The sequence below is a fragment of the Lissotriton helveticus genome, chromosome 7 (genome assembly GCF_964261635.1).
Source record: "Lissotriton helveticus chromosome 7, aLisHel1.1, whole genome shotgun sequence".
NCBI lineage: Eukaryota > Metazoa > Chordata > Amphibia > Caudata > Salamandridae > Lissotriton > Lissotriton helveticus.
Window position 1 is genome coordinate 384,177,262 of NC_136068.1, and position 27,568 is coordinate 384,204,829.

Here is a 27,568-nt window from a genome sequence, read left to right on the forward strand (position 1 = left end):
CAAAAGTCCTCCATAGTAGCACATGAATCACACTTGAACTACATAGACCATGAGTGCCCCTGGAGTGAACATAGACCCCTTTGCTTTTCATTACATCACTTTTAAGGATTTCCACACTTTAGAAGCTCTGCAGCTACATACTGAAAATCCTGTCCGTCTAGGCAATGCCGTCATAATGGATGGGATGCACCCCATCACCGTCTTTTCACTGGGAATCTGGGAATCTGGGAATCTGGGAATTTCTTAAATGAGCTCTCCAGAGCATAGTCCCTCCTTAGCACGGGGATGTGGAGAAGATTGATGCCAAGCTCGCATTTTGACAACTCTTTTATATCCTTTATGAGGGACATCAAGTGAACATTAAATTGCAGAGATGATATACAACAGAACAGGAAGTAGTATTGGGATTTTCTGCCCAAGTAAATGTTTTATTACAGCAAATACTGTATTCCGTTTTAATGGTGCGCTCAAGCTAATCCCTGAATTTAAATTCAGCACACTCAGCTGATATTGGTCCAGAATCTCTAGTAATACAAATTGAAGTAAAAATGAAATTTTGCATGCTTTATTGATGCTATCAAATACCCTGGCCTTTCGCGTCATTCAGCTACAGCATGCACACAGGCCAATAGCCTCAGAGTTGAATAAAAAAAAGAATCAATTTTTAAATCCATATATTCCAGGCTAATTCAATTTAGTGCCTACCCCCTTTCAGTGACAGAAACTCATTTTTCAACAGAGTATCTGCTGGATGGAACCTCATTATCAACACTACTTCCCAAGCGATCAATGGAGGTCTTGGTCCAGCACGCTTGCTGAGGAAGTCTCGGACAAACGACATAGTCCTAATGATCAATATCGTCGATACGACAAAGGGTGGTCTTGGCAGAGGGTCATTGTGCACATTCTATGAAGCAAACCCAGTAATGTACAAGGAGTCCCTTCATGACAAAACACCACCATTGTACGCAATGATTAAAATCAGATACAAGAATGCCCATATGGTGGCAACTATTAGGATTTTTCAGACTGTAATTTGACTAGGTATAACCCTTTAGAACATAAAAAAATAAGAAATGTGTCTCCTTTTTGCAGAGGTAGTGAAGATAATGGGTGTGAAGTTAGAGTGCATTGCACGTATAGGTATCCCACAGCCCTTGTCGGTTTGAGTAAACCTCGGAATCAAAGGTTAGTACAGAGACCCCACAGAGACCCTTCTTTATGTGGACCTTCAACTCACTCTTTTAGAAACTTGCTTCATCATCAGGTCTCATTTTGGTCCCTGTGAAACAGAATGAGCTAGACCAAATTCCACGGCATTCTTATGACAACCAACAGGGTGGGACCACAAGGGAATGCCCCCTCTTTTCTCATGGTCTATAAAAAAGATCCCGAATTTGGATGAGATAACAGTCAGCAGATGGATTTCTTTTTTGAGTGCACCCATCACTGTTTGCAGTGCCTGTTGCAGTGAAACAACACAGTGTGCACTTTTATACATGTCTGCTATCTCATACACAATTATTATGCATGTATATTCCTGATGGTTACGGCAGTGCATTTGGCTGCATGCTAGTGTGCTGTGTTATTGTCTCGCCAACATGAGAACTGGGCATGTTTATTTGTAAACTGCTGTCACTTTATAAAATGCATTGGAAGCATGAGAATGATATACTACGTCTCTTGCAGCAATTTACTTTTGCAAAAAAAAAAAACACCGATTAAAACAGTGTGCATGTTCTATGTTGTATTACTGTATGTCCAGACTGAATAGGGAAAGGACTGGAGATAGTTTAATCTATCCAAATAATTCCTGGGGCTTTACATTTTGCCCTGATGAAGCCTAGGATCCCTAGTGCCCTGTTAAAAAGGCTGAAAAACATCTGAGTATACAGAAGGCATTGTTAGGTCTTAGAAGACCCCGGTAGGAAACTATCTAAAGTGCTCCCTTGAATATGGTTGAGCCCATCCTGGTTTATAGGGAACAGGATAAGAGCCTTTGATGAAGCGTGACACTAATAGAATGGGTGAGGGTCTAAAGAAAGAACCATGTAGGCAGTAGTGGCTTGTGTTTGCTACAAGTGGCAGGGAGGGGCAGAGAGGGGGGTTGTGGTTTGAGAGCAGCTTTAGGATAGGCCCGAGTGCTCTCGATTAGCGCTCCAGGACAGACTGGGAGTCTGTGCCCGCTCTCTCTCTGGGCGCAGGGTCAAGACTGATTTGCATATGGCTGGGTCCAAACTGGAATGGCATGGTGAGCAAAAAAACGATGAATTTAGGCCCAGATCTCTGTACTGGGGTGACTGTATGACATTGTTCTGCATTCTTTCCATCTATTGTTCTTTTTGCATTTGTCACCCCGAGTGTCGGGTATGCTCAGACGTGAGTACCGTGCTCTCCATGCCACTGAAGTCAAGCTATCCTGGCTGATGAGGGCTGAAGCCCGAAACCGGTCCTAGGATGCTTGTTTCCAGTCCAGGGAGGGCCTGGCCTGGCAGTTCGGGCTGGACTGTTCCCATTGGGCATAGGGTCAAGACTGATTTGCATATGATTTGCATATGGCTGGGTCCAAACTGGAGTGGCATGATGAGCAAAAAAATGATGTATTTAGGCCCAGATCTCTGTACTGGAGTGAATGTATGACACTGTTCTGCCTTCTGTCCATCAATTGTTCTTTTTGCACTCTCCAACCCCAGCAATGCAACTGAGCTGGGTTTGGAGAGAGCTTCACTGTGCATGACAGTTTGTCCGGCCTGAAGCGGCAGCCAAACAGTCATGTGCAGGGAAGGGAGTGCACGCACCACCCACCTCAGCGTTGTCACCCCCCAAGCCCTGCCCCCAAGAGGACAGGAAAGGAGAAAGAAAACAAGCGTTGTTTTATTTTTCCTTTCCTGCCGTTTTTGGGGGGGGGGGCAACGCTCCACCACCATAGCTGCGGAGCCGCAGCTGCATGACTGGTCCCTGTGGGTTCTTTCCCACTGACTCACTTTGATTTGAATGTGAAGTCGAATGACAGGGGCTGTAGGATGCTAGTATGTGGAATGTATTATGCCAGAGATCCAATACTCCAATACGTTTTCTCTCCCCTCCCCACATTTACTAAACCCTTGGGCATAACGGGTTAATAGGTACGGAAGTTAGAGTGCCCTCTGTTTAATACTTACTCAAGTATTTATTAACACTGGTGAACACATTTATAATTTACCTTTAGGGCTAATAAGCACAAATAGTTTTGACTTTGTCCTTATTAGACATTCCTGGTACACCTTAAGGAAGTATTAGTATAACAATAATATAAAAGTATGTTGTCCAGCTCAGCAGCATAGGCGGGGCGATCTACGATTATTCCCTACTTGCGATAAAAGGCCATTAAAATGCTTGACAAATAAAAGAGGGCACTTCCAGTTCTTTGCCGAGAATGACTGAACCAAAAATATATATTAGTTTCTTGTTAAGTGTCTGAATGCATTTGGAGCTATCAATGAGGGCAATATTGTGTAAATTAGCGTTAAGGCACATGCAAGAGATGCACCTGGCAAGAATTTTTTTATCATAATTTGATCAGTCTACTGCAATAGAAAAATCCTATTAAGAGTAAGAAAAAGCAAGCCAAAGAAAGGCAATAGCAGCAAATAAATGTAATCATAAAAAGCCCGAGAATTCTGGCGATTACTAAAAAGTGAACAACCACCGATGAAAGAAAGACAAAATGGGGCTCCCCAGTGCTTGGCCCAGAAAACCGGAAAAATAGCAGGAGGAACAAAAGGCTATCAAGAGACCTGGGAAGCAAGTAGCGATGTTTTAATTTTTTTGACTGTAACAAAAAAGGATTCTGGATAACCCTCAAATCATGAGGCATGCTGTTCCAAAGGACAGGTGACAGCACCCGAAAGGAGCATCCATCAAATTTCTCTCTCTTAAATCGGTGATACTGCCAGGGTAAGATCTGCAGAGAGAAGAGCTCTGGTGGGAAAGTAGGGCAGCGTAAGTTCTGAGAGAATAGGAGCCCCTGAAAAGTGCATGATCTTATGGGAGGTTACGAGATCTTTAAACTGGATGGGCTTCTCAATTGGCAACCAGTGAAGGTTCAGAAGAAGCTGTAATGAGGGACAGAACTTGGGAAGACCAAACCAAAAGCCACACTGCTGGAGTACAAGTCGGCATATAAGGACAATCTCTGTACTGTAACGATGTTTTTGAAAAAGGGCAAGATTGTAGAGCAGTGAATTTCCATATGCGACTGTTCACAAGAATATTGCAATAAAGAGCTCCTATTCGTATTATATGGGTATTAATTTCACAATGTTCTGCAGTATATGTGAATGGCGCATTTGAACCGCAACTGAAGTATGCATTTATTGGGATCTGGTTTGGTCAAATTAAAACATATGAAAGAACAGGGGATTGAAAAAAGCATTCTTGCTATATTAGATTATGTAAATTCTGGAAAGCTAAAAGTATAGAAAATGACTTTTATATATTTTTCAATTGCACTTTATAGACTATTTGTTGAAACCAGTGTTAAACTATTAGGTAAATGAAATAATTACTGTAGTGTTAGCAGGAACACGGAGACGACCAGTGGCAAATCAGTTTACATAATCGCTAATTTACAAGCTAGAACCTACATTCCAACTATGAAATGGAAGTGTGCGTATATTTGATTTTTGTGTGTGTGCAGTATGCATTTGTGTGTTTTACATAGTGCCAGGCTGCCAATGGTAATGCGCTTTACATGTCAGCATGCTTGGACGTGAATGCATACACAGTCCTTTGGAAGAACAGCCACAATTGTTTCAATAGTCAGCTTGGAAGCTTTTTACAACCCACAACATTGATGGTAGATGAATGGTGTTTTACTTCATTCCTCTCTAACTCTCACCACTCCTTTGGAAATGTGTTTCCATTTAGGTACATTGCTTAAATTGCTCTTTGGATTTGAATTATTTCTATAGGAATAAGCCTGTTAATGTTTGGGAACTTCATGGGCTAACATCTCGCACAAGAAAGTGGCTTCCCAAAGCTCTTCATTAAAAAAAAAAATAATAAAAAAAATCTACATTTATTAGTCAATGTGCTAACATATCTATCTAAAATAAAATGAACTAGTTCTCCTTAAAATGACTTGCTTTTTTGTATGTCTGCATCTTTTGTTCATATGGCAGCTTCTTTAATTAGTAAACTTTGGTTTGTCAAATCAAAAACAATGCTGGGGCATGCTTCCCTGAGCAGCCAAGTGAGATATGTTTGTTGTCTCTGAAAAGAGGAGAAAATGAATCTGGCATTAAATGACAATGTAAGACCCAAAACATGCATAGCCATTTAGGGTAGTGATTGTAATCCTCAACATAATCTATTGTGCTTCAGTATTGTATTTTTTGTAATACGATCTGCATTAACAGTCTCTGTTCACAATCACTTCCCATGTTCTGCACTTCACGTTAAATATGGAGTGATGTGACTTTAGGTTTACATTTCATTTTGATTCAGAGCAATATAACCTTGGACTCAGGTTTTTGATTTGTGCCACAGCTCCAATGGATGTCATCTTTGCTTGGATTTTGGACTTCTATTTTATGGGTGAGGTAATTTGAATATTCGCTTGAAAAATGTCTTTTTTTATTCATTAATTTTCGGGAAATGAGCTGCCTCAATAAATTTAGTTATTCAGATATGCGCGGAGAAAGGGGAGAGTCAAGTAACATTTTTCGTGTTTGGAATTGATAGTTATTGGTTTACATTTTTTTTTATTTGTAGAAACAAAAAGTGTCTGTTCCTACAAAATGATTGAAGGGTTTGTTTAGCGCTTTTTTCCCTTATCATAAATTAATGAAAATATGTACAGCTTTCTGTAATAGTAAATGCAATTTCTAACTAAAATACAAAGTTCCTTAAGTTATATTGGCTAATGTTGGTCACACCGCTCAGGCATATTAAAACTAGTTTTGCAGAGGAAAGATGTGTCATATCATTAAGCATACTGAATACTCTCAGAAACAGATGACATATATTTGGCAACTCTTGTTGTGCTCCTTAAGTGCCTTGTCTCTAGGTTCCTGCCTTGGGGCGATCTTCAACAGTCGCAGGGCCTTGGAGCAGTTGCGATCAAACCATTTTGGTCCCTGAGAGCTACTGTTTGTTACAGGGGCCTTACGTAGCACTGAAACCTTGTGTGAAATATCCTCATATGCCGCAAAATAGCCCACTCGAGAAACATGGGTCCAAACGTGGAAATCGCTTGCCTACACCCTGAAAAAAGAGACAGTGTGCTAACTGCTTGGGCGCCACCTGAGACCATCTAAGCCTCCTTCCTTGATCTCTGAGGAGAGCGCACCCTGAGCCTCTGACGAAGTTCTAGCACCACCATTTAAGCCACTGATTGCTAGGGACAAAGGGTTATGACCACTGAATGGACTACGCACCATACTAAAGTTGTTAATAAGCAAAAACAAAGGAGCTGACACAAAAACAATCTATAATGGAGGCACAACCTCTCCCTCTAAACATTGATAAAATACATGGGTTGATGGACTTAACAAATTTCTCCATAGAAAAAAACAAGATTGGAAGTACTTAAAATTGTGTTTAGCTCAGAGCCCTCCCTCGTACGAACCATGTGCAGCCTCTCCACCAACAAACATTTAGGCTTGCTGCTCAGTTGATCTAGAGGGCAATCACACAGGTGAGGGTTAAAATTACCTGCAAATATAACCTTCTCCATCCCATATCTATTCCCAGTCAAAATTTCAATGGCTGCGCTTAAGGAGGAAAGGTGAGATGCCTCATCAGACCAGGCTGTAGCGTTATAGAAGTTAAGGAAGGCAAAAGATGTAAAACTTGTGAGAATTAACTTCAGCATTTGCATCAAATGTGAGACCCAAGCAAAAACCTTGGTTTTCCCACCTAGATCCAGGGAAACAAAAGTAACCGATCCCCTCTCTGCCCTCTCTGCAGCAGATACCACAGCCGGAGTAAAATAAGTTTTATATCCTTCTAGGAAAACATGGTGTGGCTCTACACAAATTTCTTGTAGGAAAATCACATAGTATTTCCTGACAAACTGCACCCAATTACAATCATTAAACTTAGCTGCCAGGCCAGTAATATACGAGGATAACAGAAGGAAATCATGAGAGTTACTGGTCAAGATAACCGCAGGGTGGTTTTGCCCAAAGACACAGGAGGGGGTGAAGATGGAACAGGGGAAATAAGTTAATCACAGGTATCAAGATTAGCCAAAGGGGCAAATCTGTTGCTTGTCCACAAAACTGTAGATGTAAGGGGAGGAGATGATGGGCGGTTACCAGAGACCTGCCCATGTGGAACCTGTTTCCACAAGGTTGAACAAACCCTTTTTCAACCCAAGGGGCTCGCCTATATATTATACAGCCTGGCAGATCTAAATGAACCTAGCGTGGTCAGAATATGTGCAGCTATGGTGGGTCTATTAAAATTTATCACAACACAATCCCTAGTCCATCTCGTGACATAAGAACCTACCTAGCCAGTTCACAGCATATTGATAGAGCTATAAATCTGTGTGCCTAAGTTAAAGTGCATGTCTAAACAATGAACCACTTTGTTGTTCAGTTCCTTGTAGGATTCTGACATATAACTTGTCAGGGGGGCACATTTCCCAAGACCACTACATAGGGAGTAGCTTTGGGTGGTAAATTGATTATCACCTCTAACTTGGAAGTCGTAGGCAGAGCCACTGATGGCAAACTAAATCCTGCGGTAAGGACTGATTAACCTAGTGGGACAGAGGAAATATTATTTACCAACCTGGGAGGCTAGAGAGAATCATGCCTAACCATATTCTCTTGCGAATTCCAAGTCTGAACAGAAAAAGACGTATTCTTCATGCCAGGAGAAGCTTCTTTAGGATTATCCAAACAGTCCAAAATCTGTGACAGTCTGGATTCAATGAGCCTTAGCCTTGAGAACATTGATTCCCTTTCGGCGTTAAACACAAAGTTGATAGCTTCGTTAATCTCTTTCGAGTAAGCGTCAACCAGAAACCCCCCTGGGTGGGAGGGGAATAGCACTGACTATGTTTGAGCGCCCACACTTATGTGACAGGTCCCCTGTTTGGGGCCTGCCATCCGTTTCCTGAGCTTGTTCTTCAGGCTTAAGCTTGGCTTAGTGCACTCATAGGTAAGGTCAACAGGCGCGACCCCCCCCCCCCACCTAAAAAGCGAGGCTATTGCTCTGGAGTCACACCTTGGTATCCCTCTATCAGACTGCCTGCCTTTAAATTATGAGATTCACTGTAAACCATGGCATCACCAGGAGGCTGGGAAAAACTTGGAAGAGCAAAAATCATTCAAAGATAGCCGTCTTTCAGCCATCTCAATATCCTTTGAGACTACCCCTACTGCCCATGCCAAGAAGCCATCAATATTGGCAATACGTGGGGCCGTTTGTGGAGATGATAGCTTTGAGGAGGCCACCTTTCTTTTCCCTATGCTTCACTGAGGGATGCAGTGATATATGCCCAAAGCAACACGCCAAACCAGGAAAGCTAAGATAGTATGTAGTGTATACGGCAAGTTGCATGGTAGGCAGGACCTTCACCCTCTACAAGACTTATGACCAAGGAAACAAGTGCTTAAATGCACAACGAAGGAGCCCACCAGTTGTAAACAAAAGCAAGATTATCCGGTGAGTAAGATCCCCACTCATGTGCAGCACATCAAAGAGTCTTCCAAGGGGACCCCCCCCACGCAAATCAAACCTGTATCCAATGCCAAGGAAGCATAGATAACAAAGAGATATCCCAGTAAAAGTCTAGGAAAAAGGCGTAATCATGGCCAAGACCAGGAATTATAGGCGTATCTGGGTGTGAAGATGGTGAGGATGATAATTAAGAAGGCATTGGTTAAACTCTGCTTGATAACTAAGATGTTTCTGTTTGTCCTTCTTAGAGAGACTGCTCAATTAGTACAGTTCTATGTGTTTCATTGCGATGTCCAATGTGTTTGATCTTGGAAGGATGAAAGGGTGACTTGATGTTCAAACCAATGGGTTTAGCAAGTGTAATGTTTGCATTACGTGGGGGTAGGCAATGATGGCAGGTATGTTCAAATGAAGAACAAAGTAATGATGTGAGAACAAACACTTTTCTTCAGAGAAGACAATACTAAGTCAGGCCGAGGAACAAGCTGTTATCAATAGAAACACAAATTGAAGAGATCTTGGCTAGCATAGTCACCTAATACCACACCAAAGACTTGCCACCTAAACAGAACAATCCGCCCACCACACCAATATACCTTAGAACCATTTTGGACAAGTTACATACCACACCATTGTATGCACACTGCATCAAAGCTACCCTATTAGTTAACTATGTCAGTTTAGAAACCAGCCTGCTTACTCAAGGTAATGGACAACTGTTCACTCCAGTGGAACAGAATAAGTGATATAATACAAAAGTCTCTGACAACACTGGAAAATTCTTTGTCACATTAACCTATTATTTACCAGTCAAATAAACAGACAAAGCAATCCTTACAAACCAAACATAGCTGTACACAACTGGTCATTGATAACCCTAGAATCGAATGGCTAGGGCCCTCAGAGGCCAAAAGCGCTCTAGTGTCAAGCAAATTAATGTGCTCAAAAGGCTGCTAACGTCTGACTGACGGAGCAATAAACTACATTAGAGGAGAGTCTTCATTATTTGTTTATAACAAAATGATAAAATATTGCTTTGATACTCCATCATGAGCTAACATTTTGTGCGGAACCTTTAGACTTGCTAGGTCCAGTTAACTCAGTAGCCAATTCTTCATGTTGTCACTGTAGAATAACGTACTACACCTACAGGTAAAGTAACCCAACGATCCATTAAAAAAAATAGATTATCTCCTGCCAGCCAGACTAGCAATTTATACTCAAATGTGCATAAAAACTGAAATTTTAGTAATACGTCCTAAAAATGTTTTTATCCACATGAGTATGACACATCTCTCCGGTGGTACCATGAAGCGTGTACCAGGTCCCATGTGATCACTACCTGAAAATATGCCTGTAAACATTTTTTTAATATTATGTTATTGGTCTTTCAATACACAGAGTAACTTGACATATTAGTGTTCACTTCTGTTGAGTTTCAGAGAAGCCTGACACAGCGTGAAACTGACCTGCTTTGAATTATCTTGAGAGAAACAGTAAAAAACATAAAGGTATGTAATCAGAGCATTTGGAAAGGTAGCTGGTTGTACCTGGAGGGAGTGAAATGTACAACTGGAAAGAGTGCTTTTTTATGACTCCATGCAGATTGTTTTCACTCAGAACCTGAAGTAGAGTTCTCACATGGACAAACTAGTCTCCAAAGCAAGTACCAATGGTGAAGACTTACCTTGCTTCTTTGATGGTATGATTGGAAACAATCTTTTAGGATTAACGGAAGTGGAGAAGTCAAAAATACCACATCCTTTTCTTATAGAATGGAAGGTACCCTAACGAAGAAGTCAAGAATTATCACCAAACTGAGGGAAAATGTAAGAAAAATGTATTGATACTAAGATGTTCATTGCAACACAGGCTGTTTGCCTGGAATTAGGGCTTTGTACAGTTATTAAATGCTCTGAAACATTGCATAACAATATGGAGACTAAAACCCATGTATGACTTTGGTTCACCAAAATGTGGGCAAAAGAATTTAAAACTTTTAATAGATATAGGGCCGTATTACAGAAACAGGCGCGGGGTGCAACAGGTTTGTGTGCCCAATTTGTACGCCCAAGGGCACTTTGGTATTACAAAAAGGGACAGAGACAAGTACAGGCCCTTCTGTAATACAGATAACGCTGGCGCACATGTACCGCCAGCGCTCTCTGAAGAGGGTGTTCCCTCATTGGCATAGGGGCGAGTCCCCATGCAAATGAGGGTATATATTAAATGCTGCCCGCACCGTATTTTAGACACAGGTGCAAAGGAAATGAAGCTGTCAGGAGGCTCTCTGACAGTACGCCCAAAAAAGGTGGCACACTGTCCATGAGTCCCCTGATGGCAGCCTTCTAGAGGGATGAAAGGGGGTTCCATGGACTACTGAGACAGCCCCTTGTAGGTGGGTGCAGTCACCCATTGCACCCGCCTGCAAAGGGATCTCTCTCTTCTCTTAAAAGTGCAGGCAGGTGAAATACTGATACACTGCCTCCAGGGCAGCATGAGTTTGCGGCTGCCCTGGGGTAGACTTGCAAAATAGTGTATAGCGACTCGCTATTAGGAACGGGCATTCCCTTCCTAATAGCGACTCTCTAGCCATGTATGAATGTTTTGCGACGGCCCTCTTCAATTTACCGCCCTCTCCAAGAGGGTGGTAATAGAGTTGCAAATGGGAAGGGGTCCCCAGGAAGCGAGGGGTAGACCGACAGGAGCCCCCGGCCAAATGGCATTCCACCAATGCTGTATAAATCAGACGCAGAATTTTGGAGCGCAGCGCTAACACCAATATTTAACAGCATAAAGAACACCCAGACTCTTCCTGAGTCCTGGCATGGGTCAGTTATCAGCCCAATTTTTAAACATGGCAACAAGAAACATCCAAACAATTATCGGCTTATTGCCTCATAGACGTGGAGGCTAAGTATTTCGGAGGAACCATACTGGAGGAGTTAACGTCATGGGCATCTAAAAACTCAGTAGTTCGGATCAACCAAACAGGGTTCTGCAGGGGTCAAGGGACCACAACTAACATCATGGCACTGACCCTGCTGATGGAAGCAGCAAAAGAGATAAAAGAAAAACCTTATACCTCTCCTTTATTGACTATACTGCTGCATTCGACCACGTGGATCGCAACAAACTTTGGCTGAAATTGGATAACTGGGGAATACCTAAACATCTCCTAGATGTGCCGATACTACTCCACTCAAACACCTGGATTAAAGTTAAACTAGGAGCGGGCACACACCTCTCTAAACCCATTCCGACAACAAAAGGGTTAAAACAGGGGTGTGTGCTAGCACCAGTTTTATTCAATCTTTTTCCTGCTGACCTACCGAGGGAACTCGATAAACGCCTTAGTCATGCACCGAAACTAGGGAAAATTCCCCTGTCCAATCTGCTGTATGCAGATGACTTGGTGCTGATAAGCCGGACACCTATGGGCCCCCAGCATCTTCTGAATGTAGCCCACTCCTTTTCAGTAAAGAATGCCCTGCAAATAAATTTCAACAAATCGAAGGTCATGGCAGTGAATTACAAAAAAAAAAGGAAAATTAATTGGCACATAAATGGAGGAGGACTGGACCTGGTAACTACCTATACGTATTTGGGTGTAATTCTGGACTCCAAGAACTCGTTTAAACCTCAGTTGCACTCCTTACAAAGAAAGGGAACCATGACCTACTTGGCCATAAAATCTTTAAAGGCCAAACTCCCTCATCTAACACTCAACCCTCTCCTCCAGATCCTGCGCGCAAAGTTACAGCCGACTCTCACATATGGGAGTGAATCCCTTCAAGGGAAGGACGCCACATTACTGGACATAGTTATAGCCAACTCATACAGGGCTATCTTTAACCTGACAAGATACGTCTTGCCTGCACAGATCCGGCTAGAATTCGGTATTCTTAAACAAACACTAGAAAGGCGGAGTGCGTATGTTACCAGCTGGCATAAGATTCGCAGAGCTGAGGTTGGCTCTTTAAATGCCAAGGTATGGGAAGAGCTGCTCCGACATCATAAATCCTCAGCTAGAGACTACCTATTTGACTCACTTCAAGTCTTAGGTCTATCTGACGTCTGGGGCACCCCAACAGACCTCTTATCTTTCAAAAAAGTTGCGAAAAAATCAGCACGTATTATTTCATCTATTGAGGACAAGGAGGCATTAACAAAAAGAACGCATGGTTGGATCACGCTCAGTGACTACGGAAGACCGCAACCACAAGCATACCTCAACGTTGGTATGAATCTAAAAATGAAAGAGAAGTTTTTAAAACTACGCCTTGGTGTAATTCCGGTAATCCCACATTTACCACCCTGGGTGAGAAAAAACTTTTCACAGCAGTGCCACCTGTGTAAAGCTGACAAGGAAGATATCGTCCATGTGATATGTATTTGTCCCAAACTAAGGGACTTGAGGTACAATTTATTACGGTCCTCTTTTAAATTACATGGCGTTCTGACATGCAGGCAGGCTGTTAAACTGTGTTTTGACCCCAGCAATACTAAATTAAACTGCCGGGTCGTAAAGTTTTTTGATTTAGCAGAAAAAAGACACAAGAGCGCATGATGACCATTGAAAGATTTATGGACAATTATGAACTGATATTAATCAAACTTTCAAATTGAGGAGATTGCGCACAAATGAACTTTTTAAACAATTTTTAGCAATGTTTTACTGTTTTGTAAAGATTTTAATTAATCATGTACAAATAAATGACTTTCTTACTTACTTACCTTCCCCTTTGTGACTGGCTCAAAAAATATTTTTTAAGGGCAGGCGGTGGTCCCAGGGACCATTACCCGCCCTTAAAAAAATGAAACGAAATTGTGTTTTTTTTGTTTTTTTTAAATGCATCCCATTTTCATCAGCCTCGCATTTTGCGACCTCATTGGGAATCGCAATCAGTGTCTCTGACACTGATGTACATTCCAAATTGCGACTCGCAATTTGTGACTCACAATTGAGCGCGAATTGCAAGTTGCAATTTGGAATGGTCGTACATCTGGCCCATCGAAATTTAAAGTTCTTGCCTCACGCTATCTTTTCGAGCTGATCACACTCCTAGAAGGTGCTTGTGACATTTTGCAAATCACAGACCTCTGCAGGGCTGAAGGTTTCATCAAGACAGAAATGAGTCTATAAAATGCTTTGTGTTATATATCGCAGATTCTTTCTTATGTATGCACTTTGAGATATGTTTTACTTCATTGAGCTGAATCTAATGTATTATATTTCACATTTATTTATCTCTTGTATCTCTTTGGACTATTTCACGATTATATCTCATTCTGTTAATTTTTATTTATTTGCTATTTCTCCGCAATTGTTCTAAATTTCGAAATAACGCTTTTCAAACAACAAAAAAGGTAGAAATCAGTGAGAGGCTAACAGTGGCACCAGAAGAGACACCCTTAACCCCAGGGTCCTAACCTGAGTACAACAAAGGCCCCCTGTAATCCAGCTCATCCTTGCTTCGTGTGATGAACAAAACTTGATTGACAAGAGCAATTTCTCATGCTTGCAGTATTGTCCAAGAAAGGTTCTGGGCAACTGGAACACACAGACATACAGATATACTGCATATCAAATAGGTTGGTAGCTACAGTTCACAGCTGTATTACCTTGTCCAGAGAAATTGTCAAAAAATATCATGCCCTTGTGATTTGTCTCTTCATGGAATCTGTCCACACATCAAACAGTACTAACAGTAACAGTGTGCCAACTCTAGTGCGATACAAGCGATGGATGTGCAGCATCTCACAATTCAGCACAGCAGTAGCCACATATAAAATAGGCGTGGGTGGTGAACTTCGCTACGTTCGCTGAGTTTTCACGAAGAATGGTATTTTTGCAAGCGCGAGCTGCTACTCAGGTAGAATTTCTACCCGAGTGGCAGGAATACCATCACAAACTGCAGTTCGCAATGCACTCCGCCACTCGCGGAACTTCGCTAAGTTTTTTTGTAACTTCACAGAATTTCGCGTAGCAAAACTCTGCGAACTACGCCCAGGTCTGATATAAAAGGCACATGTACCTGTTTTTCCAAGAACATACCAGTAGGCATAACAAATCCCTGCACACTTTTTCAAAGTCCAAAAAATCCCTCATACCATAGTTCTAAACACTGCAAGTAAACAATTATCCAATATTACTTCATTCGCCAACTTTGTAATGGACGTAATGGTGGATCAGCCTTGCTAGGATTTGAACGTGGGACTTACAAATCACTGGTATTTCAAAGGCAAGTGCTTCACTCCCTGATCTACATGGGGGATATTTACCATTATTCTTCTCGAATCATTTACTCTTTTGGACTGATTATATCATAAAGAAGAGGTAGCAGCATGGCAAAGTGTGCGGTCTCACCTCGGTAAATCAAGGTAGAAACTGTCAGCAATTTTCACAGGTAACCCAGGGAAGAAGCCAAGAGCACACATGGCGCTTGAGATACAGTTAGATGTGAACCCATTGCTTTCATTACTGAACAGGCAACTGCCAGAGAGAAACACTGGTCACAGCAGGTCATTGGTCATGTCACTGGTGATGCTGCCTTAAATTAGTTTGGTCCAGAAACCACTGCTCAAATTGTCCTGCCCGCTACAGCATAAGTACTGACCCCCAGCAGTAATTCTGCCAGCGATTGTGGCTGTTGCGGCCACCTGAACTCAGGCACGCTCAGCAATTAGAGTGCTCAGAAACTGCCCATCAATACAAGGGGTGACTCCATGAAGCTTGAAAGTTGTGCTTTGGCCATTGCTACTTCGAGCATGTCAAGGGTAGTGACCGCAAAGTCTTTAATTTGGTTTGTTCTTCCTCACGTGCCGTCACCACCAAGTTCGGCCTGTGCTCTCCCAACCTTCGTTGTCTCTAACTCAACCATGAGCCAGCCCCCAGCTTTTATTATCCAATGAGAGGCTTTGCCTCAGGCAGGTATAGTGTGCAGCAGACTCAGGGACGAATTGGCAATAGGGAATACAAGTTAGTGGTTGATCAGGATTTCATGGAAACGTAACAGGCATGAATGACATTATGACTAACATGATGCTATGCATTCAGCCAGACTGGACAGCGGGGGCCATCCTTGGAAGATATACCAGGCCGGCAGCCATCCAGCGGGGTACAGGATTAATTTAATTCTCAAGTTGAACAATTCATATTGGGACTACCACCTGCAAAGTCAGAAATCCATAGTCCCAACCTTGTGAAATAAGTGACAGTGTGCATCAATGGAAACCACTGGCTCAAATTAAGCACTGGTGCACAAATTATTTGAAGCATCAGTTCTTGGCTGTTTTTAATTACCCTTTTCACCAACAATCCCCATAACTTTTTCTAAAAGACAATATGACCCACCACATGCACTGTAGATTCTCTTGGTGCACTGCAGCACACTTACCCATCACTCTTTTTGCACAGGTATCCGGATTTCTCGGTCCCATATTGTTTGTTCCCCTGCAGTTGGTGCATGCTGTATGCCAGCTGTTTGCTTATGGAATCCTGACACAAAACAAGAAAGAAAGACATATTAAAGACGCTTGTTACCTGGGCATGGGGGTGTGTGGGTGTCGGGCTTCGACGCAGGAAGGGATAACGTGAATTCTGAAGCACAGAAGAAAATATGGAAGTACCAACTTCACCAACATAGGACTTATCAAACAAGCCAACAAAACACGGTTCTGATCATTTGAATGACAAACAAACTGTCCTGTTTACGAATATGTACAATTGGCAGTCTTCCAACTTCACCAGGGTATGTGGATGCTGTGTTTACCCATAAAGCAACACAATCAATCAACTCAAGTGCTGGTCAGATACACGTGATGCTGAGTCTATTTGGTTTGCAGTGGCATAGCTAGGCCTTTTGCCGCCCGTGGTGGTCCCAGCCTTTGCCACCCCAGAGCGGCTGTAAGAGCAGGGGGGTGCTGGTGACCGATTTCTGCTTTTGCCTCCCCGCAGCTACAAGCGGGGGTGGGGGTAGGCCACCGCCCTCAAAACTCGCGGAACACCCTCCCCCCGCTCCCCTTGCTACACCACTGTATTTTTGTCACCATTGCAGAAGTATAGAGCACAGGTGACAGATAATTTGGATACATTTCCTGGTTTTATAGTATTTATTTTCCAACCTTCTGTCTGCATTTTCCATCTTATTTTCTGCTCAGTTTTCTGCATGTTTCTATATTTGCTCCACTATTTGTGAAAAATACACCTCCAAATAGTATATATTCCTCATTAAGTAACAAATAAACACAGACTCGTACGTGGCTGCCTGGTGGGCTATAACACTACAGGAAGACATACATTAGACATCAGTATACACACATACAATCATAAGCATTTAGGCACAAATATACATAACTACAGCTTTTTACATTTCATTCGAAAGCCTTGTTCTTGATAGTGTTATTTTACACATGAAATGTTTGGAATTATGTCGCGATTAACATGTGAACACGCAAATGCTATCTATTGTGTATTATTCATGTTTAAATTGGCTACAGCTAATGTAGGCCATTTTTTTGTGTGGCTAACGTTTGAAAGCCATCGTGTTTTATGTCATTTGTGTGTTTTATTCCTAGGAGACCCTGAACTGACAATGAATGAACATGATGGGTCTTTGCTTTCTTTCCCATGTGGATTGTTTGCCTTCAAGTGATAGCTTCAGAATGTTTTAATTGGCTGCTACTGTGCGCCTGTACAGGCTGGTCCAATGTATCTCGGTTTAGTATCCTGAGAAACTACTGAGCCCGTTATTGTATCTGTATGGCCGAACCTTTCCGGAAGATGCTTTGTCTCTTTCCGGGACAGCTTAGAGCAGAGTAGGGTGCCCTCTTCATGGGAGAACTACTAACAACTTTTTTTCCTTTTGAAAACATTCAAACTAATTTGCTCTTTTACTTATGTGACTGATTAATCGAGCTTCAAAATTATTAAATGCATTCATATCTTGATTATTTGATTAACCCCAATGTGATGATTTTAATTCTGTAAACCTTTTAACCTTTAATAAACCTTCATGGTTTGAAAACGTAACCACTCCCTGTCCTGCTTGTGGAGCTTAATGTGCTTTGTGTTATTTAAATGTATCGATTGGATGACTAAACCAAATTGTGGGTTTCTATTCATCAAATAGCGCTTTATCGGCCTTGAATCTACATGAAAGAGCACTGACATTCTCTTTTTTCCTCAGGCCCATGCCTGTGAATCTGTACAGGAATTAACCTGGCAGTCAAAATCAACAGCACTCAAAATGAGTCTGGAAAGAAAGAATTATCCATTTTCCACATATAAAAACAAAAATATACAGGGAAATAGAGGGTTTCTGTTTGTAGGCTTATAGACACATACCTGTGAATCTGTGCAGGAATTGACCTGCCAGTCAAAATCAACAGCACTCAAAATGAGTCTGGAAAGAAAGAATTCACAATTTCCCACATATAAAAACAAAAATATACAGGGAAATAAAGGGTTTTCTGTTTGTAGACTTATACGTTCAGAGGGCATATCAATTAGACAAGTGATATACAGATGTCAAATCGTCGTTATTAGAAAAGATTCATTCCTAATTCGTAATTAATTACACATGCACACGTTTCACAATCAATGATCACTTCTTAAGGTCATTAAAATAATTTAATAAAGTATCAAATAGGAGTCTGCCCTTAATGTTTAAATTAATTCATCTGCTCACGAGGATCATTTTTTATCTATATTTCTTGTGAAGCGCTAAGATTTATATATCACATGTATTTATCTATTTTATCAGTGCCTTCTTATTTTCTTTTATAATAGAGTGTCTAGTGATTGCAGCTGGTGAGTACTGGCACTTATTTTTTATCATCTGAATTTGACCCAGAGCAAGAGAGAAAATGGCAGAAAGGAGTGAAAGAACGGGTGTGAGAAACATAAGAAATCTGTTAGAAAGGGAGAAGGCAGGAATGAGAAGGAACCTGCAAGATTGAGATAAAGAGATGGGAATAGTGGGGTGGTGAAAGTAAGAGGCACGAGGTGGAAGCAGGCCTTTAAGAAACCCTTTGGGTTCCTGCACTTTTTATAGCCTAACTGAGCACTGCTGTCATATTGTGCAACATACACAACCCATTGTTTACATCATGTAAAATCTTCAAGGCTAGGCACCATCCATTGCTCTGGGTAAGCACATGACCTGCTGGTCCATCCTCCAATCCCAGGGATTCCTTAATACTACCATCCTACTAGCAGGGGACACTCTAGAAAGCAGGGGAGTGCGAAAACATCTAGGTGATGATGCAAGAATATACTAAAAAAGCAGCTGCTAGCAAAATCTCCTCTGGGCCATTTATTTTCAGAACTAATGCACACTAGGGGCAATATGGACAATGTAAACAAAGACATGGTAAGTGCTCCACGAGGCTGACCCACTTACTCTTCTGGACTTTGTGCAGCAACAGGAGCAGAAGAAGGAAAGAAATGAGATTAGACCATCATTGACTGCTGAAGGCATGCAATGCTTGATGAGGTTGTGGCAGCATGCCTGGAAGCCCGGGCTTTCCGCCACGCGTGCACATGCCCGCCTTGCCGACATCTATTCACCCCAAGTGCTCACAATCATGTAGTACATGTGCTCACATTCATGTAGTTGAAATGTCCAAGTCCACTCAATATAAGCACCTAGACCCATGCACCTTCTCCAAGGCCCAAACCCATGCTCTTGAGGGTCCCAAGTGCTCATTCCCACACCGATGCACCAGATGCGCAAACGCCTATGTAGGAGGAGCTCTACAAGTGCCCACATCCATGCCCAGGAAGCACAAGTCCATGTGTAAGATGTCCCCCACCTTTGAACTTAAAGTGCTGCTCCTCGTATTAAGGATCCATGTTCTATAACACTTCACATGCAGACGTTACAGGCAGGGGCCCATGTCCATGAAGAATCAGCAGTGCACACATCCACACACCTAGGGCACCCACCCATGCAGAATAGATGCACACATACAGAACAAGTATTGTACAAATTCATATAACGAAAGTGCACATAACCATAAACGAGAGTCGCGCAACATCTGAGCATTAGATGGGACAACATCCTTATGGCCGCTGTGCACACATCCGTAAACTAGAAGTGCACAATTCTAGACAGTGGAAGTGCACACATTCATATACTAGAAATCCACAGGGTTGTACACCAGGTGTGCATGCAGTTATTAACTGTAAGTGGTCACATACATGCATTAGATGTCCAAACATCTGCACAATAGAAGTGCACACATCTCTGCATCAATATCACTCATATCCAATTACTGTCAAGGCGCATATCCAAGAACAAAAAGTGCATACATTCATATGGCAAAAGTGCACAAATCATTACAATAAAAGTGCACATAGTTATAAAATACGAGCACACTTTCGTGTGTTAGAAGTGCGCATATTCATAGAATAAAAGTGCTCATATTCATGACCTGGAAATGAACATATACAGTCACAAAATAGGAGAGCACACATCCATTCATAAGGAGAACTGAATTCATGCGATAGAAATGCACAGATCCGTACAACAGACGTGCATGCATCCAGGCAAAGTACTTAATGGCGTTGCCAGAAAAAAAAAATACCCCCTGCTCTGAACCATACCCTCAATGCCTCTGAGTCACTGAGGCTACTAAACCCAACACACGTTACTTCGTGAGAAAAGTTTAAAAACAAAGTGTCTAAATACTGCATTTACACTTCAATTCTCAATGAGCGTGCCATCCTTCTCTCCCTCCATCCATCCTTCTCTCTAGCCATCCTTCCATATATTTACACATCCTTCCCTCCATCCACCCTTCTCTCTATCCATCCTTTTATATTGTTTTAACAAGCCTTCTCTCCATCCACCCTTCATACTCTATCCACCTTCCATATCTGTACCCACCCGTCTCCATCCATACTTCCTTCTCTCATCCACCCTTCCCTCTCCCCATCCACCCTTCCACATCTGGACCCACCCTTCTCCATCCACCCTTCCTACTTTCTAGCCACCCTTCAATGTCATCCTTCTCTCCATCAACCCTTCCTTCTCTCATCCACCCTTCCATATCTTTACCCACCCTTCTCCATCCATCCATACTTCTCTCATCCACCTTTCCTTCTCCCCATCCACCCTTCCATATTTGTACCCACCCTTCTCCATCCACCCTTCCTACTCTATCCACCCATCAATCTCATCCTTCTTTCCATCCACCCTTTCTTCTCTCATCCCCCCTTCCCCCTCTCCTCATCCACCCATCTATATCTGCACCCACACTTCTCCATCCACCCACCCTTCTCTATATTGTCATCAATCCTCTCCATCCACCCTTCCTACTCTCTATTCACCCTTCCTTCTCTCATCCACCCTTCCTTCTCTCTATCCACCCTTCAATGTCATCCTTTTCTCAATCCACCCTTCCTTCTCTCATCCACCCTTCCTTCTCTTATCCATCCTTCCTTCTCTCATCCACCCTTCCATCTCTCATCCACATTCCCTCTCCTCACCCACCCTTCCATATCTGCACCCACCCTTCTCAATCCACCCTTCCTACTCTCTATCCACCCTTCAATATCATCCTGCTCTCATCCACCCTTCCCTCTCCTCATCCACCCTTCCATATCTGCACCCACACTTCTCCATCCACCCACCCTTCTCTATATTGTCATCAATCCTCTCCATCCACCCTTCCTACTCTCTATCCACCCTTCAATAACATCCTTCTATCCATCCACCCTTCCTTCTCTCATCCACCCTTCCTTCTCTCATCCACATTCCCTCTCCTCACCCACCCTTCCATATCTGCACCCACCCTTCTCAATCCACCCTTCCTACTCTCTATCCACCCTTCCTACTCTCCATCCACCCTTCAATATCATCCTGCTCTCATCCACCCTTCCCTCTCCTCATCCACCCTTCCATATCTGCACCCACTCTTCTCTATATTGTCATCATTCCTCTCCATCCACCCTTCCTATCCACCCGTCATAAAAATCCTTCTCTCCATCCACCCTTCCTTCTCTCATCCACCCTTCCTTCTCTCATCCACATTCCCTCTCCTCATCCACCCTTCCATATCTGCACCCACTCTTCTCTATATTGTCATCATTCCTCTCCATCCACCCTTCCTATCCACCCGTCATAAAAATCCTTCTCTCCATCCACCCTTCCTTCTCTCATCCACCCTTCCTTCTCTCATCCACATTCCCTCTCCTCATCCACCCTTCCATATCTGTACCCTCCCTTCTCCATCAACCCTTCCTTCTCTCTAGCCATCCTTCTATATCTTTACATATCCTTCTCACCATCCATACTTTTTCTGTCATCCCTCCGCACTTGCCTCCATCCTTACTTTTCACCGTGGATCCATCCGTCTCTCCATCAGTTCTTCCATCATTCTCTCCACCCATCCATTCACCGATCGACCGCTCCATACTTCTCCCATAATCCTCTCTTCTTCCTTTCCATGCCCCTTTGTTCAGTTTGTACCCGCCACCCCTCAGCTCCAGACTGTTCTCCTGCAGCGCTATTTTTGACTTCTGTTTGGATGGCAGTAATATATTACACACTGCCACCCACTCCCGCACCCCTCAAGGTGTAAAGTGGGGGTTCCATGACGCTCCTCAAGGTGAACACACCCATGCACTAGGAGTGAACACATCCATACAGTAGGTGCACATGCGTCCTTAGAGGAGAAACGCATAAATCAGGGCAGTATCAATCTCCACCTTTGCATTTGGAGCCCCATCACCGTTCATGCATTAATAGTTTTTGTGTCCTCGTCTATTATTCTCTAGACAAATGGCCTACTAGGCCAACTCCACGCATGTATGTGCATCACAAGGTCCCGCCTCCAAACATCACAAGGTCCCACCTCCGTGCATCACAAGGTCCCACCTCCATGCATCACAGGGGCACATACATGTGCATCACAAGGTCCCACCTCCGTGCAGCACAAGGTCCTACCACCATGCCTCACGGGGGCACACATATGTGCATTACAAGTGCCCATCTCCATGCATCACAAGGTGCCACCTCCATGCATCATAAGGGTACACATATGTGCATCACAAGGTCCCACCTCCATGCATCACAAGGGCACACATATATGCATCAGAAGGGCACACCTCCGTGCATCATAAGGCCTCACCTCCACGCATCACAGGGGCACACATATGCGCATTACAAGAGCCCACCTCCGTGCATCACAAGAGCCCACCTCCGTCTATCACAAGGTCTTACCTCCATGCTTCACAGGGGCACATATATGTACATTACAAGAGCCCATCTCCATGCATCACAAGAGCCCACCTCCATGCACACATATGTGCATCACAAGGTCACACCTCCCTGCATCACAAGGTCTCACCTCCACGCATCACAGGGGCACACATATGTGCATTACAAGAGCTCACCCCTGTGCATCACAAGAGCCCACCTTCGTGCATCACAAGGTCTTACCTCCACGCATTACAGGGGCACACATATGTGCATTACAAGAGCCCACCCCTGTGCATCACAAGAGCCCACCTCCGTGCATTACAAGGCCTCACCTCCACGCATCACAGGGGCACACACATGTGCATCACAAGAGCCCATCTCCATGCATCACAAGAGCCCACCTCCATGCATCACAGGGGCACACATATGTGCATCACAGAGGCACACATATGTGCATTACAAGAGCCCACCTCCATGCATCACAAGGTCCCACCTCCGTGCATCACAAGGTCTCACCTCCACGCATCACAGGGGCACACATATGTGCATTACAAGAGCTCACCCCTGTGCATCACAAGAGCCCACCTTCGTGCATCACAAGGTCTTACCTCCACGCATTACAGGGGCACACATATGTGCATTACAAGAGCCCACCCCTGTGCATCACAAGAGCCCACCTCCGTGCATTACAAGGCCTCACCTCCATGCATCACAGAGGCACACATCTGTGCATTACAAGAGCCCACCTCCATGCATCACAGGGGCACACATCTGTGCATTAGAGGAGCCCACGTCCATGCTTCACAGGGGCACACATTTGGGCATTAAAAGAGCCTACCTCTGTACATCACAAGGTGCCCACATCTGTGCACCGTGAGGTGCCCACATCTGTCCATCACTATGGCCCACCCGCCAGCCTCTGTGCATCACAAGTGTCCACATTCCAGCAGTACTCACATCTGTGCATTACAACACCCCAAGCCTGGGCATCAAAGGGGCCCACCTCCGTGCACCCCAAGGCTCCATATCCACCCATCACAGGGGTGCACATCCTTGTAGTAATAGGGGCACCCCCTGCACATCACCGAGGCCTACATCCATGCATGACGAGGGATCGCCTCCGTGCACCACAGGGGACCCGATCCGTGCAGCACAAGGACCCACGTCCGTACGCGTGCAGTAGGCATGTCAGCCCCCCTCCGGGGCACAGGGGACGGTGCCAGGCAGGGTCCTACCTCTTTGGGCTCGAGCTGCAGAGCGGGCTTCAGCTGGTCACGCAGAGAGCACAGCTGCCTCTTCTCCTCGTCCTGCCTCAGCTTGATCTGAAATATGGAGCACAAAAATGCTGTTAATTAAATGTCCGAGGGGGTTTGTTTACCCTCGACTCTCCCTCCCTGCCCCACTCGAGAGTAATGAGGCTGGTGCTGGGATGGCTGAACTTTTTAGTAGTAGTTTGCTAGAGAAGGGAAGCTGAGCACCTTTCGGCGGGGCAAGTGTGCTTTAAAGTCATAACGCAGCCATGCCTACATTTATCCCTATAACTGTTGTGGCCCCGAGAGAGATGCCATGGTCAGCCTCAACCCACAAGAGGTTGAAGTGGCTGAACTGGTTACGACCCCTGCTGTAGAACGTGTGCAAAGGGAGGGGTGATGGGCTCTGGACTTTGCCGGTTATTCTTTTAATGTACATAACACGAGAACAGATTAGGTTTTAAGTGTTTGGATTAAGTGCAGTTTCAGAATGAGGCTGGGTGGGTAGGATGCTGGCTTGGTCGCTGCGCCTTTAGAGCTACGAGCTGCCAAAGAGCTCTATAATTTTTGTAAAATCATGAAAGTGAGGGCGTGTTTGCATAACGGAAGTACATCAGAGCAAGTGACGCCACAACTACTGAAGTCAACCATAAAACTGAAAGTGACATCACTAGGATGATAACAAAAGTAAACAAAAAATGTAAAATGAACAGAACAACACCAAGACCTCACTAAAGTAGACTCAGGAACTACAAAAAGTAGCAAGTTGCACTCTGAAATACCCAAAGTGGCTTCTGACCATCAAATGAAGGTTCTGGAACACCTCTGACGAAGGATCACCTTCTGACCCTCCACAGCTCACCATAGTTGCTTTATACCCACAACAGAGCTCTGAAAACAGTTGCATTTAGAGTTCATTAACAGGCCTTTTCACCAGGTGTGACATCAAGTCTGCTTTGAGTGGAACCTTGCAATGAGTGAGAATTGAAGTCCCTGCTGTGGCCACAAGATGTTTGCATTTTCCCACCAAGATCTGTAGGGTCTGAATGGGGAATGCCCACAATTCACCTATCACATCTGCATGGACAGACCCAAACTCAAAACTGGACTACTTTCAGGGATGGACTGACCTACAGGGCAACCAGGCAGTGCCCGATGGGCTGGTCTGACAAGTTAGCGCATGGGCCTGTTTTTGGCTGTTTATGGGCCTATTTTATGGTCTGCTAGGTCAGTTCCTCTGTTGTTTTTACTGATATTAAAACAAACATTGATTGAAGCAAGCACAAACCCATGCAGTCTTCCATACAGTGCAAAACACCTATAAAGCGTGTCTTTAGAAGTTCAACACTGCCCCAATTTGCAAACGTTGACCACTCATTTTAGCTAACTAATGGGGCCACTTTCATTTTGGTGCCATGGCCTATTTTCTGTCCCAGTCCAACCCTGGCTCTCTTGGGAAACTACAATTGAATCATTAAAATCTGACTGCTAGTCCTGCTTGAAAGAATAGAAACTGGCAACTGCTAATGCTTCATCAGACACTGGGTGGATAAAAAGCCTGTGAACCCCAGAGACAAGTCCTCCTAAGATGTTTCATATAGTGCTCATCTTAATATCAATATTAATAATAAATACGATAAAGTACTCCCTGCCGAACTTTATAAGGATATTGCAAATCACAAAGGAGTTCAATGACCATATAGGGGAACACAATCAATGGCGGAGTTCTTTTATAAGGTTGGGAACTTCAAGGTTATGTACAGCAGGGGGTACTTTATCCCATTTAATACACAGTCACACCAACAACTTTCTGACAAACCACTTAAATCCTTGTTGCATAGCTCTTTCATATGAAAAAGAGATTATGTTAGCGAATATGAAGAACAAAAGTGGAATCACTAGCGCACAATTAAACTAGGCGCGGGCGGAGAACTCTGCTCCACCCGCGGACAATGCGGATTCGGCAAATCTCTGCACACTCCGCAGTGGAGCGGAGTTGGCCAACCCCGCCTCCACCCCCCTATTAACAATTAATTAGACATTAATTAAAACGAAGGCAAAAAACACTTACCTGTACTGCGACGTCCCCGGGCTGCCCTCCTCTACTTCCTCGCCGTCTCTGGGTGATCATTGCGAAAACTGCGCATGCACTCATGCGCATGCGCATTTCTCGCAGGAAATGTGCATGCGCAGTTTTCGCAATGATCACCCAGAGACAGCGAGGAAGAGGAGTAGGGCAGCCCAGGGACGCCGCAGTACAGGTAAGTGTTTTTTGTTTTAGTTTGAATTAATGTCTAATTATTTGTTAATAGGGGGGTGGAGGCGGGGGGGTGGAGGCAGGTGGCGGAGCAGAGTTCCCAAAGTTTGTTCCCAACTCTGTGGACCTCCGCATAGTCCCGCTGCGCCAGCTCCGCCCACGGTTAAATTAAACATCTAAAAAGCTGGTTGATATTTGTAGAAAACAGATATTTGAATCAGTTTAATACAAGTCATTAAAAAAACTGCAGTAGCTCAGAACATGTATAAACGTGTAGAAAGATTCTAACTTTAGTATCATTATCAAAGGAGGGCAAAAAATGAACATGTTGCCATAAATATCACCTTTCTGTTTGTCACTGTAAGTTAGAAAAACAAAAAAACAGAGCAGAAGAAGATATATATATATATATCAAAACAAAACCCTTTCAGGCATAGAGTGACACATAAATTATGCAAAAAATAAGGAGAGAACTCTTGGTAGTTCTCAAGTTTAGGTAGGAAAGAGCTCCTGCTAGAGCACTCTCAACACCAGCGACACTCTAGATCTGCTCACTTCAAATGTCTGTTTTTCTAGCAAAGTCTTTAAGCATAGGATTAGCACAGTGCCATCCATGCCGAGATAGAAAAGGACAAAGTCTTTTGCCATTTCTACAGCAAAATCTTTAAGCATAGGACTAGCACAGTGCTGTCCCGGCCGAGCTGTAAAATGACAAAAGCCATTTATCACTCCAGGCACAGTATCACAGCTTTGAATTGGTAAAATACCAACTCAAGCCAACCTGAAATGAATAAAAGCAACCCCTGACACAGTGTTTCGCCCTAATTAGAGCTCTTCGGAGAGGTATAGCACCCAGTATAAGTCAAAACAAAACCCTTTCAGGCATAGAGTGATGTAAATTATGCAGAAAAGAAGGAGAGAAAAACAGACATTTGAGGTGAGCAGATCTAGAGTGTCCCTGGTGTTGAAAGTGCTCTAACAGGAGCTGTTTTCCACCTAAACTTGAGAACTACCCAGAGTTCGCTCCTTTTTTGTATGTATATATATATATATATATATATATTCACTGAAAAAACCATAGGTTATAGACCATATATAGTTAGGAATTAGCATTTAAAAAACCTTATTTTACTCACACAAAACCATTGAAATTCCATATATAGTTAGTCGCACTA

General features: G+C 43.5%; 1 protein-coding gene across 1 annotated transcript in view; it reads right to left on the bottom strand.

Moving 5' to 3' along the window:
* LOC144768499 (arf-GAP with SH3 domain, ANK repeat and PH domain-containing protein 1-like) overlaps positions 1-27,568 on the bottom strand; it is a 1,182,076-nt gene that overhangs the window by 626,377 nt on the left and 528,131 nt on the right. Inside the window, exons 9-10 of the mRNA XM_078652209.1 lie at positions 24,122-24,208; positions 16,077-16,177 (exon numbers count right to left, since the gene is read on the bottom strand). Of these exons, the coding sequence (XP_078508335.1) occupies positions 16,077-16,177; positions 24,122-24,208 (188 nt within the window). The remainder of the gene's footprint in view (positions 1-16,076; positions 16,178-24,121; positions 24,209-27,568) is intronic.